The following is a 16,392-nucleotide window of genomic DNA, read 5'->3' on the forward strand; positions in this document are numbered from 1 at the left end:
AATTCTCCTCAAGGGGGACCATGTCCGTGGACTAACGAATGTTAGTTTTGCTAAAGATCGTGCTTGCAGTGCCTGTATCGAAGGAAAGCTACATGAGAAGGCTCACCCTCCCACGACTATCATTTATTCAAAGAGGCCCTTGGAGCTCCTTCACATGGATCTCTTTGGGCCCCCATCCTTCGATAGTCTTGGAGGTAGGAAGTATTGCTTGGTGATTGTGGATGACTACTCAAGGTACATGTGGGTGTATTTCTTTAAGAGGAAGAGCGAGACCCAACAAACCGTCATTGACTTTGCAAATGAAGCACAACGTCAACACAATGCAAAGATCTTGACAATAAGAAGTGACAACAGCACCGAGTTCAAGAACTACACCTTGGATGAATTTCTTAGTGATGAGGGAATCAAGCATCAATATTCCGCACCATACACCCCTCAACAAAACGGTGTTGCGGAGAGGAAGAACTGGACGTTGATGGATGCGGCAAGGACCATGATGGCGGAGTTCAAGTCTCCGTACAACTTTTGGGCCGAAGCCATCAACACCGCATGTCATGCATCCAATCGGCTCTACCTCCGCAAGGGCTTGAACAAGACTCCATACGAGATACTCACCGGTAACAAGCCCAACCTCAAGTACTTCCGGGTATTCGGGTGTAAGTGTTTCATTCTCAAGAAAGGTGTTCGGTTGTCTAAATTTGAGGCTAGAGCTTATGAGGGCATATTTGTTGGTTATGCTACAAACTCTCATGCTTACCGTGTCCTCAATAAATCCATGGGACTTATTGAGGAGACGTGTAACGTGGAGTTTGATGAGAATAACGGCTCCCAAGTGGAGCAAAGTGGCACTTATGATGTAGGTGATGAAATTCCTCCCTAAGCCATAAGAAGAATGGGTGTTGGCTTTATCCTACTGACGGTGTCCTGGACTAGGGGGTACTCACCACGTCGTCTCCCGATCTATTAGATTGGGCCGAGGACCCCCGTGGCCGTATACTCATGGGCCAGTTCGGACGGCTACCGCATACAAGGAAGATTCCACAAGACTTGGCGATCAAGACAAGGACTTCTCCCCACCGGCGTATTCGGCTAGGACTCTTGTTATCCTAGGCCTCTGGTGCATTATATAAACCGAGGCCAGGCTAGTCGATAGATATACAATATATACAACAATCATACCATAGGCTAGCTTCTAGGGTTTAGCCTCCTTGATCTCGTGGTAGATCTACTCTTGTACTACCCATATCATCAATATTAATCGAGCAGGACGTAGGGCTTTACCTCCATCAAGAGGGCCCGAACCTGGGTAAAACATTGTGTCTCTTGTTTCATGTTACCATCCGCCTAGACGCACAGTTCGGGACCCCCTACCCGAGATCCGCCGGTTTTGACATAGACACCAGCCGTTCCTCCGATGCTCCTGCGCCGGGGTATGAGATGGTGGACCGCCGGGACTGGAGGAAGGGCTGCATGCCAACCTTCATCCTCCCCACCACCAGCTACAGTGCGCCGGAAAAGCGGTTCACGTTCGTCAAGGTGGCATCCACCGATTTCTACGGCTACGACATCGGGTACAACATCACCGTCACGTTTGAATACTGCAAGAGCCTCTGCTTGAGCATGTGCTCGTGCGCCGCCTTCGCCTATAAGAGGAATGGCCAGGGTCAGTGCTGCACGAAAGGGGTCCTCTTCAACGGTTACACGTCGCCCATCGCCCCCAGAAACATATATCTCAAGGTGCCTACCGACCTCCACGCCTCGGCACCGCCGCCGTCCATGGTCCTCGACTACAATCTTAATGGCTCTGATGTGGCCATCGACCCGCCATACGTCAACATGTATGGGGCACTAAGAAGTGGCCCGAACTTGTCCTACCTTTGCTGGTTTGCCGTGGTGCTGGGATTTCTCGAGCTACTCTTCGCCGCCACGGCATGGTGGTTCATGTCTGGCCAGGAGAGCATGCCCAGCTCGCTGGAGGCAGGCTATCAGCTGGTCATGGGGACCCAGTTCAGGAGGTTCACGTATCGAGAGCTCAAGAAAGTCACTGGGGACTTCAACGAGGTTCTCGGCCGCGGCGGCTCCGGAGTGGTGTACCGCGGCATGCTTGACAAGACCACCGTGGTGGCGGTGAAGGAGCTGACAAACATGCTGCAGGGCGAGGAGGAGTTTTGGGCGGAGATGAAGGTGTTTGGGAGGATCAACCATATCAACCTGGTGAGGATATGGGGGTTTTGCTCTGAGGGCAAGCACAAGCTGCTGGTGTACGAGTACGTGGAGAACGGGTCGCTCGATAGGCACCTGTTCAGCGAGGACAGCAGCAAGGCACTGGCATGGAGAGTGTTGGGGAACGTAGTAATTTCAAAAAAATTCCTACGCACAAGCAAGATCATGGTGATGCATAGCAACGAGAGGGGAGAGTGTTGTCCACGTACCCTTGTAAACGGAAAGCGGAAGCGTTAGCACAACGCGGTTGATGTAGTCGTACGTCTTCATGATCCGACCGATCAAGTACCGAACGTATGACACCTCCGAGTTCAGCACACGTTCAGCCCAATGACGTCCCTCGAACTCCGTTCTAGCCGAGTGTTGAGGGAGAGTTTCGTCAGCACGACGGCGTGGTGACGATGTTGATGTTCTACCGATGCAGGGCTTCGCCTAAGCACCGCTACAGTAATATGGAGGTGGACTATGGTGGAGGGGGCACCGCACATGGCTAAAAGATCAAACGATCAATTGTTCTCTCTCTGGGGTGGCCCCCTGCCCCCGTATATAAAGGAGCAAGGGGGGTGCGGCCGGCCAGGGAGTAGGCGCACCAGGAGGAGTCCTACTCCCACCGGGAGTAGGACTCCCCCCCTTTCCTAGTTGGATTAGGACTTGGGAGGGGGAAAGAGTGGAGGAGAAGAAGGAAGGGGTGGGGGCGCCACCCTCTCCTTGTCCTATTCGGACTAGGGGGGAGGGGCGCGCGGCCCAGTCCTAGCCGCCACTCCTCTCTTCCACCTAGGCCCACTAAGGCCCATTAAGTCCCCGGGGGGTTCCGGTAACCTCCCGGTACTCTGGTAAAATCCCGATTTCACCCGAAACACTTCCGATATCCAAACGAAGGCTTCCAATACATCAATCTTCATGTCTCGACCATTTGAGACTCCTCGTCATGTCCGTGATCACATACAGGACTCCTAACAACCTTCGATACATCAAAACATATAAACTCATAGTATAACTGTCATCGAAACATTAAGCGTGCGGACCCTACGGGTTCGAGAACTATGTAGACATGACCGATACACGTCTCCGATCAATAACCAACAGCGGAACCTGGATGCTCATATTGGCTCCCACATATTCTACAAAGAATTTTATCGGTCAAACCGCATAACAACATACGTTGTTCCCTTTGTCATCAGTATGTTACTGTTCCGAGATTCGATCGTCGGTATCTCAATACCTAGTTTAATCTCATTACCGGCAAGTCTCTTTACTCGTTCTGTAATACATCATCCCGCAACTAACTCATTAGTAGCAATGCTTGCAAGGCTTAAGTGATGTGCATTACCGAGAGGACCAAGAGATACCTCTCCGACATTCGGAGTGACAAATCCTAATCTCGAAATACGCCAACCCAACAAGTACCTTTGGAGACACCTGTAGAGCACTTTTATAATCACCCAGTTACGTTGTGATGTTTGGTAGCACACAAAGTGTTCCTCCGGTAAACGGGAGTTGCATAATCTCATAGTCATAGGAACATGTATAAGTCATGAAGAAAGCAATAGCAGAATACTAAACGATCATGTGCTAAGCTAACGGAATGGGTCATGTCAATCACATCATTCTCCTAATTATGTGACCCCGTTAATCAAATGACAACTCATGTCTATGGTTAGGAAACATAACCATCTTTGATCAACGAGCTAGTCAAGTAGAGGCATACTAGTGACAATCTGTTTGTCTATGTATTCACACATGTATTATGTTTTCGGTTAATACAATTCTAGCATGAATAATAAACATTTATCATGATATAAGGAAATAAATGATAACTTTATTATTGCCTCTAGGGCATATTTCCTTCAGTCTCCCACTTGCACTAGAGTCAATAATCTAGATTACACAGTAATGATTCTAACACCCATGGAGCCTTGGTGTTGATCATGTTTTGCTCGTGGAAGAGGCTTAGTCAACGGGTCTGGAACATTTAGATCCGTATGTATCTTGCAAATTTCTATGTCTCCCACCTGGACTAAATCCCGGATAGAATTGAAGCGTCTCATGATGTGCTTGGTTCTCTTGTGAAATCTGGATTCCTTCGCCAAGGCAATTGCTCCAGTATTGTCACAAAAGATTTTCATTGGACTCGATGCACTAGGTATGACACCTAGATCGGATATGAACTCCTTCATCCAGACTCCTTCATTTGCTGCTTCCGAAGCAGCTATGTACTCCGCTTCACATGTAGATCCCGCCACAACACTTTGTTTAGAACTGCACCAACTGACAACTCCACCGTTCAATGTAAACACGTATCCGGTTTGCGATTTAGAATCATCCGGATCAGTGTCAAAGCTTGCATCAACATAACCGTTTACGATGAGCTCTTTGTCACCTCCATAAACGAGAAACATATCCTTAGTCCTTTTCAGGTATTTCAGGATGTTCTTGACCGCTGTCCAGTGATCCACTCCTGGATTACTTTGTTACCTCCCTGCTAGACTTATAGCAAGGCACACATCAGATCTGGTACACAGCATTGCATACATGATAGAGCCTATGGCTGAAGCATAGGGAACATCTTTCATTTTCTCTCTATCTTCTGCAGTGGTCGGGCATTGAGTCTTACTCAACTTCACACCTTGTAACACAGGCAAGAACCATTTCTTTGCTTGATCCATTTTGAACTTCTTCAAAACTTTGTCAAGGTATGTGCTTTGTGAAAGTCCAATTAAGCGTCTTGATCTATCTCTATAGATCTTGATGCCTAATATATAAGCAGCTTCACCGAGGTCTTTCATTGAAAAACTCTTATTCAAGTATCCCTTTATGCTATTCAGAAATTCTATATCATTTCCAATCAACAATATGTCATCCACATATAATATTAGAAATGCTACAGAGCTCCCACTCACTTTATTGTAAATACAGGCTTCTCCAAAAGTTTGTACAAAACCAAATGCTTTGATCACACTATCAAAGCGTTTATTCCAACTCCAAGAGGCTTGTACCAGTCCATAAATGGATCGCTGGAGCTTGCACATTTTGTTAGCTCCCTTTGGATCGACAAAACCTTCCGGTTGCATCATATACAACTCTTCTTCCAGAAATCCATTCAGGAATGCAGTTTTGACATCCATTTGCCAAATTTCATAATCATAAAATGCGGCAATTGCTGACATGATTCGGACAGACTTAAGCATCGCTACTGGTGAGAAAGTCTCATCGTAGTCAATCCCTTGAACTTGTCGAAAACCTTTCGCAACAAGTCAAGCTTTGTAGACAGTAACATTACCGTCAGCGTCAGTCTTCTTCTTGAAGATCCATTTATTCTCAATTGCTTTTCGATCATTGGGCAAGTCAACCAAAGTCCATACTTTGTTCTCATACATGGATCCCATCTCAGATTTCATGGCCTCAAGCCATTTTGCGGAATCTGGGCTCACCATCGGTTCTTCATAGTTTGTAGGTTCATCATGATCTAGTAGCATGACTTCCAGAACAGGATTACCGTACCACTCTGGTGCGGATCTTACTCTGGTTGATCTATGAGGTTCAGTAGCAACTTGATCTGAAGTTCCATGATCATCATCATTAACTTCCTTACTAATTGGTGTAGGCGTCACAGAAACCGGTTTATGTGATGAACTACTTTCCAATAGAGGAGCATGTATAGTTACCTCATCAAGTTCCACTTTCCTCCCACTCACTTCTTCCGAGAGAAACTCCTTCTCTAGAAAGGATCCATTCTTAGCAACGAATGTCTTGCCTTCGGATCTGTGATAGAAGGTGTACCCAACAGTCTCCTTTGGGTATCCTATGAAGACACATTTCTCTGATTTGGGTTCGAGCTTATCAGGTTGAAGCTTTTTCACATAAGCATCGCAGCCCCAAACTTTCAGAAACGACAACTTTGGTTTCTTGCCAAACCACAGTTCATAAGGCGTCGTCTCAATGGATTTCGATGGTGCCCTATTTAACGTGAATGCGGTCGTCTCTAAAGCATAACCCCAAAATGATAGCGGTAAATCTGTAAGAGACATCATAGATCGCACCATATCTAGTAAAGTACGATTACGACGTTCGGACACACCATTACGCTGTGGTGTTCCGGGTGGCGTGAGTTGCGAAACTATTCTGCATTGTTTCAAATGTAGACCAAACTCGTAACTCAAATATTCTCCTCCATGATCAGATCGTAGAAACTTTATTTTCTTATTACGATGATTTTCAACTTCACTCTGAAATTCTTTGAACTTTTCAAATGTTTCAGACTTATGCTTCATTAAGTAGATATACCCATATCTGCTTAAATCATCTGTGAATGTGAGAAAATAATGATATCCGCCACGAGCCTCAATATTCATCGGACCACATACATCTGTATGTATGATTTCCAACAAATCTGTTGCTCTCTCCATAGTATCGCAGAACGGCATTTTAGTCATCTTGCCCATGAGGCATGGTTCGCAAGTACCAAGTGATTCATAATCAAGTGGTTCCAAAAGTCCATCAATATGGAGTTTCTTCATGCGCTTTACACCGATATGACCTAAACGGCAGTGCCACAAATAAGTTGCACTATTATTATCAACTCTGCATCTTTTGGCTTCAACATTATGGCTATGTTTATCACTACTACCGAGATTCATCAAAAATAGACCACTCTTCAAGGGTGCATGACCATAAAAGATATTACTCATATAAATAGAACAACCATTATTCTCTGATTTAAATGAATAACTGTCTCGCATCAAACAAGATCCAGATATAATGTTCATGCTCAACGCTGGCACCAAATAACAATTATTTAGGTCTAATACTAATCCCGAAGGTAGATGTAGAGGTAGCATGCCGACCGCGATCACATCGACTTTGGAACCATTTCCCACGCGCATCGTCACCTCGTCCTTTGCCAGTGTTCGCTTAATCCGTAGTCCCTGTTTCGATTTGCAAATATTAGCAACAGAACCAGTATCAAATACCTAGGTGCTACTGCGAGTTCTAGTAAGGTACACATCAATAACATGTATATCACATATACCTTTGTTCACCTTGCCATCCTTCTTATCTGCCAAATACTTGGGGCAGTTCCGCTTCCAGAGACCAGTCTGCTTGCTGTAGAAGCACTCAATTTCAAGCTTAGGTCCAGACTTGGGTTTCTTCTCCTGAGCAGCAACTTGCTTGCTGTTCTTCTTGAAGTTCCCCTTCTTCTTCCCTTTACCCTTCTTGAAACTGGTGGTCTTACTGACCATAAACACTTGATGCTCCTTCTTGATTTCTACCTCCGCAGCCTTTAGCATTGCGAAGAGCTCGGGAATTGTCTTATCCATCCCTTGGATATTATAGTTCATCACGAAGCTCTTGTAACTTGGTGGAAGTGATTGTAGAACTCTGTCAATGAAACTATCAACCGAAAGATTAACTTCCAGCTGGGTCAAGTGATTATGGTACCCAGACATTCTGAGTACATTTTCACTAACAGAACTATTCTCCTCCATCTTGCAGCTGTAGAACTTATTGGAGACTTCATATCTCTCAATCCGGGCATTTGCTTGAAATATTAACTTCAACTCTCGGAACATCTCATATGCTCCATGACGTTCAAAACGTCGTTAAAGTCCCGGTTCTAAGCCGTAAAGCATGGCACACTGAACTATCGAGTAGTCATCAACTTTGCTCTGCCAGACGTTCTAAACATCGTCAGTTGCATCAGCAGCAGGCCCGGCACTCAGCGGTGCTTCCAGGACGTAATTCTTCTGAGCAGCAATGAGGATAATCCTCAAGTTATGGACCCAGTCCATGTAATTACTACCATCATCTTTCAACTTTGCTTTCTCAAGGAACGCATTAAAATTCAACGGAACAACAGCACGGGCCATCTATCTACAATCAAACATAGACAAGCAAGATACTATCAGGTACTAAGTTCATGATAAATTTAAGTTCAATTAATCATATTACTTAAGAACTCCCACTTAGAAAGACATCCCTCTAATCTTCTAAGTGATCACGTGATCCAAATCAACTAAACCATAACCGATCATCACGTGAAATGGAGTAGTTTTCAATGGTGAACATCACTATGTTGATCATATCTACTATATGATTCACGCTCGACCTTTCGGTCTCAGTGTTCCGAGGCCATATCTGCATATGCTAGGCTCGTAAGTTTAACCTGAGTATTCTGCGTGTGCAAAATTGGCTTGCACCCGTTGTAGATGGACGTAGAGCTTATCACACCCGATCATCACGTGGTGTCTGGGCACGACGAACTTTGGCAACGGTGCATACTCAGGGAGAACACTTTTTATCTTGAAATTTAGTGAGAGATCATCTTATAATGCTACCGTCAATCAAAGCAAGATAAGATGCATAAAAGATAAACATCACATGCAATCAATATAAGTGATATGATATGGCCATCATCATCTTGTGCTTGTGATCTCCATCTCCGAAGCACCTTCATGATCACCATCGTCACCGGCACGACACCTTGATCTCCATCATAGCATCGTTGTCGTCTCGCCAATCTTATGCTTTCACGACTATCGTTACCGCTTAGTGATAAAGTAAACCATTACAGGGCGATTGCATTGCATACAATAAAGCAACAACCATATGGCTCCTGCCAGTTGCCGATAACTCGGTTACAAAACATGATCATCTCATACAATAAAATTTAGCATCATGTCTTGACCATATCACATCACAACATGCCCTGCAAAAACAAGTTAGACGTCCTCTACTTTGTTGTTGCAAATTTTACGTTGCTGCTACGGGCTTAGCAAGAACCGTTCTTACCTACGCATCAAAACCACAACGATAGTTTGTCAAGTTGGTGTTGTTTTAACCTTCGCAAGGACCGAGCGTAGCCACACTCGGTTCAACTAAAATTGGAGAAACTGATACCCGCCAGCCACCTGTGTGCAAAGCACGTCGGTAGAACCAGTCTCGCATAAGCGTACGCGTAATGTCGGTCCGGGCCGCTTCATCCAACAATACCGCCAAACCAAAGTATGACATGCTAGTAAGCAGTATGACTTATATCGCCCACAACTCACTTGTGTTCTACTCGTGCATATGACACCTAGGCATAAAACCTGGCTCGGATGCCACTGTTGGGGAACGTAGTAATTTCAAAAAAATTCCTACACACACGCAAGATCATGGTGATGCATAGCAACGAGAGGGGAGAGTGTTGTACACGTACCCTTGTAGACCGAAAGCGGAAGCGTTAGCACAACGCGGTTGATGTAGTCGTACGTCTTCATGATCCGACCGATCAAGTACCGAACGTACGGCACCTCCGAGTTCAGACACGTCCAGCCCGATGACGTCCCTCGAACTCCGATCCAGCCGAGTGTTGAGGGAGAGTTTCATCAGCACGACGGCGTGGTGGCGATGTTGATGTTCTACCGATGCAGGGCTTCGCCTAAGCACCGCTACAGTAATATCAAGGTGGACTATGGTGGAAGGGGGCACCGCACACGGCTAAAAGGTCAAACGATCAATTGTTCTCTCTCTGGGGTGCCCCCTGCCCCCGTATATAAAGGAGCAAGGGGGTGTGCGGCCGGCCAGTGAGTAGGCGCGCCAGGAGGAGTCCTGCTCCCATCGGGAGTAGGACTCCCCCCCTTTTCGTAGTTGGATTAGGACTTGGGAGGGGGAAAGAGGGGAGGAGAAGAAGGAAGGGGGGGCGCCCCCCTCTCCTTGTCCTATTCGGACTGGGGGGGGAGGGGCGCGCGGCCCAGTCCTAGCCGCCTCTCCTCTCTTCCACCTAGGCCCACTAAGGCCCATTAAGTCCCGGGGGGTTCCGGTAATCTCCCGGTACTCGTAAAATCCTGATTTCACCCGGAACACTTCCGATATCCAAACATAGGCTTCCAATATATCAATCTTCATGTCTCGACCATTTCGAGACTCCTCGTCATGTTCGTGATCACATCCGGGACTCCAAACAACCTTCGGTACATCAAAACATATAAACTCATAATATAACTGTCATCGAAACGTTAAGCGTGCGGACCCTACGGGTTCGAGAACTATGTAGACATGACCGAGACACGTCTCCGGTCAATAACCAACAGCGGAACCTGGATGCTCATATTGGCTCCCACATATTCTACAAAGATCTTTATCGGTCAAACCGCATAACAACATACGTTCACTACACCACAACACTGATGTAAGGACAGAAAAACTGCCATGAGAAAGCTCTTTAAAGGGCAGATAAACTGCCGGGAGAATGGTTCTCCCGGCAGATAGAACCACCACAAGAACGACTGCCGGGGATTACTTGTCCTGGCAGATAAACTTCTCCCGGCAGATTTTCTGCCCTAGCCCATCTATTTGCCGGCAGTTTAACTGCCAGCACAAATAGGTTGGCCTGGCAGATAATATGCCATCCTGTTTTGTTTCAAAAACAATCTGGCTGTTCTGGGCAACATATCCCCGATTTAGAATCCAATCACAATATGCCCAGGCATCATACATCATTTCACTCAAGGTTCAATTGTAGACCTCAAACACATTAAGACTAAAAATTCAAGATCTCAACATCCATAGATGTGTTCAGTAACAACCAGCCACATTGGTAAACATAATTTACATCAGATAATAAGATGTTATGTCTTCAAACTAAGCTACACTAACAGTATGAGCTTGACTTACGGCTACAGCTATGTCTAGGAAACAATGGCAGGTTCACACTTTTGTATATTTCTGCTCAGCCGTTTGTTGAATGGCATTGCCATATTCATGAGATGTTCTGAATACCAGACTCGCCGCCATCATGTGAAGCTGCATTATTCAAACAGGGCCACGTGTCTCCAGCAGAAGAGTCATCAAACTTGTACTGCTTGAAAGACCACAGACAAGCCTCACCCCACTTGATCGTGTTGTCACTGAACAGAAGAATCACCATGTAGACATCCTAGTTGACTTGTACAACTACGTGTTGACCAAAAGATCTTCCAGTGTGATGCCAACCTGAACAGATAAGATGGTACAAATGAAGAAACAACTTAGCCTGTGTTTGACAGTAAAGTATTGCAAAAACCAAAGTATCAAAAAACTATAGTAATTTAGCTAGTAGGCATGAATACCGTGGTATTGACATATCAGAGTATTTTAAAGTATTAATACATAGAAGCCGTTTGACACAGCATTGTAAAATTAGTTGTACTAGCTGCGAAATGTCTGTTTTTCTAGCGGAGCTAGCCGTTGCATGTAGCGACCGGCCAAAGAACGGCCAAAGAACATCCATGCACACGGCTATAGAGCAGCACATTTTTCTAGCTAGCTAGCCAGCTGGCCAGTCCTTACCATCCGCATGCATAACAGCCGAAGCTTGCATAAACTCAACTCCACTGAACAGCCATGCTCAAGGCTTGTGGTTATCAAAAAGGACACTCGGTCAGGGGGGCAGGGCGTGGGAGCAAGGGGAGTTTTCTTGGAGAGCGAGGCGAGCTGCTGAGAATAGAGGGGGAGAGGATAACAGGGTGCCATGCCCGTTCTTTTCGGCTGCTCTATTTTTTAAAAAGAGGTCCAGGGCTCTTTTTTTAATATAGAGGTAAAACCATGATTTACCAAATACTGTAGTATTAAAACCACAATTTTAAGGGAAACCAAACACCTCATTGTAAATAAAACTATGGTAATCTCAAAAACTGTAGTATTTCTCAAAACAGAAGATGTTGGATCTCTAGGGAAAATAGTAAGGGGTGCGACGCTGACCTGCACTACATGTGGCGAGGATGAAGAAGGGTTTACTCTTTGGATGGGTAGCAGAAGTGTTGTGTCGCTACAGAGCTGCTAGTTGTGCTCTGCTCTACGGACGATGCAGACGGGTTTGCAGCGAGCAGAGGAAGTCGCATTGTGCTCTACCCCATGGATTGCAGAAGATTCCTCTCTATTACCCCCCCTCTCTCTCTTCATGTGTTCAATTCCTCCTTCTAACTCCTTTATCTACGTGCATAGATCAAACGAGGAAAGCAACGGAAAGCTGGAATAAGTGTGAGCAGGATCAAACTCTGTTAGGTGAGTAACTGAGTATTACAACCACAATGTTTTTTCCATATCAATGGACTCTATGCAGGCTTGAGTATCTTTTTATTTGCATTATCTTCTTACTTAGAGTGAAACAGGTTAATGAATATCATCAATTGTTAGCTCATAAATATTTTTCCATGATCTACAATGGGATGGCCTCTTTCCAAAAACTGTGACTACAATCTAACTCATTTGTTCAGAGTTCATGAAGTTTCAGATACCAGAAAGAATGTTCAATTGCATATACAGCTGGTTGGAAATCTGTAATACCTGGTGATTGGTATGTGTACATCAATAGTGTCTCTACTCCAAATTCATCAGTTTGAAAATCACAGGCGAACATGTAATGGTAGAGGCTGCATTGCTCGTGGCCTCGTTCAACAATTAATAGTAAAGCTCTGTTTCCTGCACAATGTCAAACGAGGCCGCAAAGCTGCACAGTTAGTTTCTATCTATCTATCTGCATATTTCATTTTAGGATCTTTGCGACTGAAGGATCAAAATAAGACGAGGAACATGATTGGTAGATTAGATTGAAACAACAACAGAATCATTGCAGATTGATAGAAAAATCCAAAACAATCCTAACAAGTTCATGCACAAGTCTGTCTAGAAGAAGCATGGGTGAAAAACATCAACACAGATGGTGTGCACTGGCTATCACAAGATCTCGCGTTAAAAAGCATCTCCCTTTTTTGAGATAAAAACATCTTTTGTAATTTCCAAGTGTACAAGGTCCATCTCCCAATAGAAGAAAATAAAATAAAAGGGAGCACCTATTTAACATGGGTCTGGAAAAAATTCTAGGACGTTCGGTCACCGTCCGACGGCTAACGTGCAAGCGACACTATTCTTCTTCTTCCTCTATTACTTCTTCCTCCCGCGCACTCTCCCGGTCGGCAGGCACTGCCATGTGCCACCCAATCTCCCCTCAACCTCCACTCACTACTGTGCTTGCCACCGCCGCGGAGTGGAGCGGATCATATAAGATGTGCTTATTACCAAACATAGGAGACACTAATGTGCAGAACAAAAAACAATTAATATTAACCATAACTTCTGATGAAACAGACAACTACAAAGCGTGTTGTAACCCATTTACATGTCAGACTGGAAATGTGATGAGCTTCTAGACGTTTTTTTCTCTCAAACATGAGCTCGTAGAAGATGTTAATCCAGTGTTCATGTAAGGAGATTGATGACTAGATTAATTCACATGCTAATTCTGTGATTTTTCATTTATAGTGACCAAAAGAACTACCTCAGTTACACAAATGAACCAAGCAATTCTGGTGGCAATCAATTCTACTTGATTTTTTCTTACAGAAATGTGGTATAAATTAACTTAATCTTGTGCTTACATCAACTTGAAGGTGTATCGTCCACTGAGAAAATTAGTCGGTCTGTGCAGTCCATAAATTATACTACTAATGCAAGAGAACATTGTATATCTAAAACTGTATCTGTAAAGTCCAAATGCAAGGAAATAACATAGGACCGAACACTAACCAGTGAAGGTTTTAGTGGCTAGAATACATCTTGAGGTCCACTTTTCATGAGGTAAGGGGCGCATCCATACTCAGCCACTTTCCTTGTGCTGCACCCTGTTCCATCTTTGTATCTCACCACTATATAATCAGATAAGGGGATAAATTCTTGGGAGGTCTAAAAAGGCCCAAAGCAGGCAACAATCAGTAGCGACAGTAGCATCTCAGATTGCTGCAAAAAAAGTTGCATCTCAGGTTGAGCCTCAATCAATGCCAGCTATAGATAGCGCATATGAAGAAGTCCACATCTCCAACAGGGATTGGCCATGGAGCTAAAGCAGCCAGAAGGGCTGATGAGGCAGGAGCATGTGGTGGAAGAAGGGGAAGGAAGGAACAGACCTGCGAGGTGGGACGGCAGAAAGAGTGGTGGCGACCGGCTCGCTGCTCGGGTGAAGCTTGCGGGGAGGACGCCTGCTTGAGATAGGAATCTCGCGATGTAGCGATGGAAGGCGTTCGACGGAGGAGGGTGGTCGGCAGTGGAGTGGCTCGGCGACGGGGCCGGTCGGTGCCGGTGGTGCTCCATGTCCGTTCGGTGCTCGGCGGCACTGCTGTGGGGTGATTGGGGCGGCGTCGGCAGTGGACGGAGCGGAGGACGGTCCGCGGCGCTGGGGTAGTTGGGAGAGGCGACGAGGGCGCGGTGGGTGAGAGGCGACGGCGACAGTGGTCGGCGGCGATGGATGGTTGGGGGCAGTGGTGGTGGTGCGGTGCTTGTGGCGGCGGTAGGTGCGGTCTGGTGTAGGGCACGGCGAGATTTGGGGGTGAATTTGGATTGGGCCGATTTGGGGGATTGGGGCGCGTCTTGTGCCAAAATTTTAGTCTCTCGCGCCTATTTTCCATCGCTAGCGCGGGCTTGGGCCCAGTACAATTTTGGACTTGCGCTAAAGACACTTCCCGGCACAAAACATGCTGTGGTTTACATGTCCCGGCAGAAAACGGCCCCTAGAATTTTACCGGCAGTCTGTGTGCCCTTGTTCCACAAGTTCTACCGGCAGGTTCTGTGCCCTGAAGTATTTCTCCCGGCAGTAATAGATGTCCCGGCAAATATTTTGCCCTTGTTCACGTATTTCTCCTGGCAGTTAATTGCCCCCAATCAAAGGTTGTGGTGTAGTGGTTGTTCCCTTTGTCATCGGTATGTTATTTGCCCGAGATTCAATCTTCGGTATCTCAATACCTAGTTTAGTCTCGTTACCGGCAAGTCTCTTTACTCGTTCTGTAATACATCATCCCGCAACTTACTCATTAGTAGCAATGCTTGCAAGGCTTAAGTGATGTGCATTACCGAGAGGGCCCAGTGATATCTCTCCGACATTCGGAGTGACAAATCCTAATCTCGAAATATGTCAACCCAACAAGTACCTTTGGAGACACCTATAGAGCACCTTTATAATCACCCAGTTACGTTGTGACGTTTGGTAGCACACAAAGTGTTTCTCCGGTAAACGGGAGTTGCATAATCTCATAGTCATAGGAACATGTATAAGTCATGAAGAAAACAATAGCAGAATACTAAACGATCGTGTGCTAAGCTAACGGAATGGGTCATGTCAATCACATCATTCTCCTAATGATGTGACCCCGTTAATCAAATGACAACTCATGTCTATGGTTAGGAAACATAATCATCTTTGATCAACGAGCTAGTCAAGTAGAGGCATACTAGTGACAATCTGTTTGTCTATGTATTCACACATGTATTATGTTTTTGATTAATACAATTCTAGCATGAATAATAAACATTTATCATGATATAAGTAAATAAATAATAACTTTATTATTGCCTCTAGGGCATATTTCCTTCAGAGAGAGCGGTTCAAGATTGCGCTGGGCGCGGCCAAGGGCCTAGCCTACCTCCACCACGAGTGCCTTGAGTGGGTCATCCACTGCGACGTCAAGCCGGAGAACATCCTGCTCACTCAAGACCTCGACCCAAAGATCGCCAACTTCGGGCTGTCCAAGATGTCCGGGAGGAAAGCCGTCGGCGACGGCATGCAACTCTCCCAAATGAGGGGGACGACAGGCTACATGGCACCCGAGTGGGTGTTGGGCCTGCCGATCGACGCCAAGGTCGATGTGTACAACTATGGCATCGTGCTTCTGGAGATCCTGATGGGAAGCAGGATAACAGAACAGAGGACTGTGGATGACAAGGAGTGGCTACAGATGAGCCAGATCATGCAGGCGCTGAAGCAGGTGGTGGCGAGCGGAGACATCACGTCATTGGTGGATAGCAGGCTGAACGGGCAGTTCAACCCTCGACAGGCCATGGACGTCATCTTCAAGGCTCTTGGAGCTTGCGATGATGAGGACGAACACCCTACGTACTTGTTGTGACTTCGATTCCTTTGCTATATTTGTTAATTCATTTATTTGAATGAATGTTGAACACAAAAAGTACTAGTGAGATGTTGAATATGGCTGTCCACATGCGTGATGTAAAAAGGAAAGATTGCAGCTAGCTGTGCGCTACTTGATTACTACCTTCTTTCCGGTTTATATGACTCAATTTAAAAATCTTATCAACCAAGATAAATGGTGAGTGGTGAAACAATTTTTATAGTTTGCAAATGTGCTTGTTTTCTTAAAAAAA

General features: G+C 45.6%; 1 protein-coding gene across 1 annotated transcript; it reads left to right on the plus strand.

Annotated features, from left to right (window-relative positions):
* The first annotated feature begins 1,776 nt into the window (after positions 1-1,776).
* Positions 1,777-16,136, plus strand: LOC125537621 (putative receptor protein kinase ZmPK1). Its single transcript, XM_048700949.1, has 2 exons — positions 1,777-2,339; positions 15,608-16,136. Exons 1-2 carry the CDS (start codon positions 1,777-1,779, stop codon positions 16,134-16,136), a joined length of 1,092 nt encoding a protein of 363 aa, XP_048556906.1.
* Positions 16,137-16,392: the final 256 nt, after the last annotated feature.

Source organism: Triticum urartu, chromosome 1 (genome assembly GCF_003073215.2).
Source record: "Triticum urartu cultivar G1812 chromosome 1, Tu2.1, whole genome shotgun sequence".
In the NCBI taxonomy this organism is placed as follows: Eukaryota; Viridiplantae; Streptophyta; class Magnoliopsida; order Poales; family Poaceae; genus Triticum; species Triticum urartu.